Genomic DNA, 4,799 nt, shown 5'->3' with positions numbered 1-4,799 from the left:
TTCCGCTCCCCTCCCTGTGCAGCTTTATTCTCGCCGGGGGATGCGCTTGGTGTTTTCTCGATGCACGCCTCTTGTCCCACCGTGGCTGCCAACCCTTCTGAGGGGCCAGCAAGAAGGCAGTTTGGAGGGGCCGCCCTCTGCCCCTTGTGTTTTGACAAGCAAACAGCAAGATTTGGCTCTTCCAACGAGGGCTAAGCAGGGGCTTGATCCCCTTCTGGTTGCAGAGTTACTGGGATGCGCTTCTTGTGATGGGTTGAGGATTGGAGCTGCGGGCACAGGAGTCCCTGCAGTGCGCCAGCCCGGGCGCTGCTGCGCTTGGGGCTGAGGGAGCGCTCGATGGCTGCGTGCCCCACGGCACCCGGCCCCATGGAGGGGCTGCACGACACCATTCTCTGCGAGAATGTCTCTTTACGCTGGCTGCCAGCGGGGCCGGTGTGGCCAGGCTGCCGGGACGGGGCTCTTCTGCACTTCCAGTGACTCCGTGTCCTGGGTCCCTGGTCAGCGCCGGCTCAGCCTCCCTTGCTCCTGGCCCCAGGGTGGTGAGTCAGGCCCTATCCTGGCCAGAAGGTGCTGGGCGGGTGTTTCTGCTGAAGTGACCTAAGAGATGACAATGGGTGGAGGGAGGGAGGGAGAGCCGGGACTCACCCAGCACAGTCCCTGTGGTGCTGCAGGTGCTGCAGGCTTGGGTCCTCCTGCCTCCACAGGGCCAGGGCTCACTGTCATCTCTCGGGACAGAGCCTGATGGCAGGATCTTGTGAGATCAGCAACATCTTGTCTAACTACATCAGCGCCATGTACCAGCCGGATGAGATGCAGCCAACCTTGGACATGCTGGGTCACCTTGGGGATGACAGCACCCTGGGGCTGAGCCTCCCCACCAGCCAGCCCCTGGCACAGAGCACAGGTAGGACCTGGGGACTGGTGGTGGCTGCACGGGGGAGCCAGCACACAAGGCAGCAGTGAGGCAGTGCAGCTGCCTTGGAAGAACACTGGAAGGTCCTTGTCCCACTGAGGCAGGTCAAGAGTTTCCACCATCCCTCAGCTTCCCCAGGGCTGTGCTGGCTAACGGGTTGCTGTAGGACACCTTAGGTGGCATAAGGTGCAGGTGCTTGGAGCACATCAGATGCATATGGGAGGTGAATGAATCATTGCCCACATCCCAGGGAACAGGGGTGCCAGGACTCACCAGGAGAGCAGTTTGGAAGCCCAGTCCTGGTATCAGGGGTCCTACTCTTCCAGTGGGACTGTCATGGGATGGCCCTGGGGAACACACCAGCTGAGCAGGGCGGTTCCCAGCAAGGACCTGATGGGATAAATGGCATCAAAACCAGCAATGGGGGGAGCTGGCTGTTGGCCTCCAACACAAGGACAGGAGCAGGGCACAGCACGATGACCCAGGAGCAGGCACTAAGTGCCTGTTAGTCCCATAACCCACCAAGCTCAGAGCCTGCTGCCCCCCGTGATCACCACAGGATTGGACCCGGTGCCCGATGGCAGCCCGTGCTGGGCACACGGCGCTGGCACCTCAGCCCTGCCCTGAGCCCCGCTCTCCACCCTTTGCAGACAAGCCGGAGTGGTTCAGTGAGCTCCCGTACTTCTGGACCAAGGTGCAGGTGCTGGAATGGATCAGCTACCACGTGGAGAAGAACAAGTACGACGCCAGCTCCATCGACTTCTCCTGCTGCAACATGGACGGGCACGCACTGTGCCGCTGCACTAGGGACCAGATGCGCCTCATCTTTGGGCCCCTGGGGGACGAGCTCTACGACCGTCTGCATGAGATCAGTGAGTGTCCCAATGTCCCCTTCGTCCCCAGGCCTGGCAGCAGGAAGCATGAGGCTGAGACACCCCCCACCACCAGCCCAGGACCTTCTGCCTCCTGCGCGCTGCAGGAGGCTGCCTGGCGGACACTGCACTGGGGAGGCTGCGCAGGGGGACGTGGGTGCACGGATGAGAGCCCAGGCAGGGCTGGGCTTAGCTCCCAGTAAGCACCACTCACCCCGTACCCTGTAGGCATCACTAATCCCAGTCCCCCACCTGTGCAGCCTCCGATGAGCTGAACTGGATCATTGACTTGCTGGAAAAAGAGAATGTGACTTCCCAAGAAGCCTTCCTGGACTGCAGCCACCTTGGTAAGAGGGGGGCCCCGACCAAGCCTCTTCCCCAGGGACCACATGCTGATGCACACAGGGCTTCTAACCCTTTCTTCCCTTCTGTGCCCCTTCCAGAGCTGGGAAATCCCTGTGCCAATGACTCCCTGGAGGACATGAAGCCCACAAACCCTTTCCTATCCACAGACTTCACCTGCTTGCCTGACGCCATGTCCCCAGGCAGCTCTGATGTCTCAGGTCAGTTTTGCCCGGTGAAAAGTTCCCTTTGCTTGTGCTGGTCTGGAAGATCAGTGGAGAACTGCTCTACCACCAAGGGCAGGCTTGGCTCTTGGACCAGGCTGTCTGCAGGGGCCTGGGGCAGGGTGAGGGGAGCCAGGGGAGAAGCATCTCCAGATGCAAGCAGCTGGTGGACATGAAGTGCTGTTCCTTTGCCTGTCAGGGCCTGTGATGTCCCACAGCCCCAACTCCCAGGACTCCGGTGGAAGTGACCTTGATCTCGACCCCACAGAAGCAAAGCTCTTCCCTGATGGTGAGTTGTTTGCTTCCAGCCGGGAGCTGTGAGCAGGGCTTCCTCCTGGGCTCTTCCAGCAGGGCATATCCCACCTATCAGTGAATTTAGGGACAACACCTGAATATCCATCCTCACACTGGGAAGGAGTGAAGGGATGAGTTTTCTGTGCACCCTGGGTCTATGCATCAAACACGGTGATGGTGCAGGCTCCAGGGCAGAGCTGGGGTAGCCAGGGCAGCAGTGAGCTTGGTGGTGGGAGATGGGTGAAGGCTGCACCCCGAGATCCTGGGCACTGGAAGCTGTGCTCATGACTGATCCCAGCTGGCAATGATACTGGAGGGGCAAGGAAGCAGCAAGGTTTAGTGAACGGTCAGCATGCTGCTCTGAGCATGGTGGCACAGACGATGGTGGGATGAGGCTGGAGGGAATGGGGGTACCTTCTTCTCAGGGGGATGCTTTCTGGGCACCGGGGCCTGAAAAGAGTGTGCAGCCCCTCATCTCTCCCCAACCAGCTCTCTCCTGTGCTGCTGCTCCTGAGGAGGGTGTCTCCGTGCCCAGGGAGGGGGGGACAGGCTCTGCATGGTGTGACGTGTCCCTTTCTCTGTATGCACAGATGGCTTTGCAGGGAGCACGAAAGGGGACAGCAAACATGGGAAGAGGAAACGGGGACGGCCCCGAAAACTCAGCAAGGAGAGCAGAGAGTGCCTGGAGAGCCGAAAGAGCAAGCACTGTAGGTGAACCCCAAAGTCCAGGAGCTCGGATTGCCTCCCCTAGTTCAGCTCAATGCTGGGGGGGAGGTGGGAGGAAGGGCCATGTCCACTGGCTATGCCTCTTTGCAGAGAGGGGTTTGGGGAGATCCAGAGTACAGGGACCCGCAGGAGCTTCCCTCCTCTACAGCCTGCTCTCCTCTTCCAGCCCCAAGAGGTACCCACCTGTGGGAATTCATCCGGGACATCCTGATCCACCCTGAGCTGAACGAGGGGCTGATGAAGTGGGAGGACCGGCAGGAGGGCATCTTCAAGTTCCTGCGCTCGGAAGCGGTGGCTCAGCTCTGGGGTCAGAAGAAGAAAAACAGCAGCATGACCTACGAGAAGCTGAGCAGAGCCATGCGGTGAGTGCCTTCCCCTGTCCCTGGGGGAAACCTGCCCCGCAGGGTTGGGTCAGCCCCAGCAGGGCTCAGCCTGGATTGCCCACAGTAGCTCCCCAGCGTGCGAGGCTGCATCCAAAGCCCTGATCCCACCTCCATCTCCTCCAGATACTACTACAAACGAGAGATCCTGGAGAGAGTCGATGGGCGACGGCTGGTGTACAAGTTTGGGAAGAACTCCAGTGGCTGGAAGGAGGAGGAGGTGCTCAACAGGAACAAGGAGCTGTAGGAGTCCTGGATGAGCTGGGGACTGACAAGCCCCAAGGGCCAGCCCCAAGCTGGGCTCCTTGGCAGGAACCTTTGCCTGCAGCTGTATCTGGAAGCTGCTGCCCCATGCAGGGGTGTGAAACTCTGAGCCTTGCGTGTGCAGGCTTGTGCCTGCTGGTGACTGTCGGCACTGAGGTGTTTAAAGCTGATATCTTGGCTCCAGTAGGTTATAGTAAACAGTTACGTCCCTCGCTGGATTCATACCTCCAAAACTGGAGTCACAGTGACTTTGGCTGCTTCCAAGCCTGGACGAATGCAAACAGCAAGAGAAGCTCAAGAAGCAGCTGGCACCAGTGAGACTCCAGCAGGTCTCCTGCTGTCACCCACCTCCCACCCGGGCAGAGCAGCAGCACAGACCTCACCCCGTCTGTAGGGTCCTCCCTCATCTCTGCTCGCTCCATGTTGAAGGTGCCCACCATCATGTTTGCTCCCTGTGGGATGGGTGAGGCCCCCCTGTGCCGCAGCTTCTCAGTGTGGTACCTGCTGAGAGAAGATGGGAACACTGTGGAGCTTCACCTGGCCCTGGAGTGCCCTCAGGGGAGAGAGGACTTGGGACAGCAGCACCGTTCTGCATTTCCATCCCAGCTGCCTGTATCTAGAAACAGACCTTTTCCCCAAAAAGTAGCTTCTAATTTATGTAAGACAAAAAAAAAAAACCCCAAAAAAAGCACAGAATGAATGTACAGATGTATTTTTTCACGAGTAAGAGGTTCCCATGTGAGAGTGCATTGCAGGGCACGCACGTGTCTTGTGGAAGGGGGTG

The 4,799-nt window shown here is 59.2% G+C and overlaps 1 protein-coding gene across 1 annotated transcript; it reads left to right on the top strand.

Annotated features, from left to right (window-relative positions):
• Window positions 1-710: 710 nt before the first annotated feature.
• On the top strand, window positions 711-3,998 carry ELF3 (E74-like factor 3 (ets domain transcription factor, epithelial-specific )). The gene is made up of 8 exons (XM_010023572.1): window positions 711-904; window positions 1,564-1,785; window positions 2,046-2,132; window positions 2,229-2,348; window positions 2,551-2,640; window positions 3,236-3,352; window positions 3,538-3,733; window positions 3,878-3,998. Exons 1-8 carry the CDS (start codon window positions 742-744, stop codon window positions 3,996-3,998), a joined length of 1,116 nt encoding a protein of 371 aa, XP_010021874.1. The 5' UTR covers window positions 711-741.
• The last annotated feature ends 801 nt before the right edge of the window (window positions 3,999-4,799 follow it).

The sequence above is a fragment of the Nestor notabilis genome, unplaced genomic scaffold, assembly GCF_000696875.1.
Source record: "Nestor notabilis isolate BGI_N333 unplaced genomic scaffold, ASM69687v1 scaffold16150, whole genome shotgun sequence".
Classification (NCBI taxonomy): domain Eukaryota; kingdom Metazoa; phylum Chordata; class Aves; order Psittaciformes; family Psittacidae; genus Nestor; species Nestor notabilis.
Note: the sequence above shows the minus strand (reverse complement) of the source record. Positions and strands in the feature narration are given on the sequence as shown.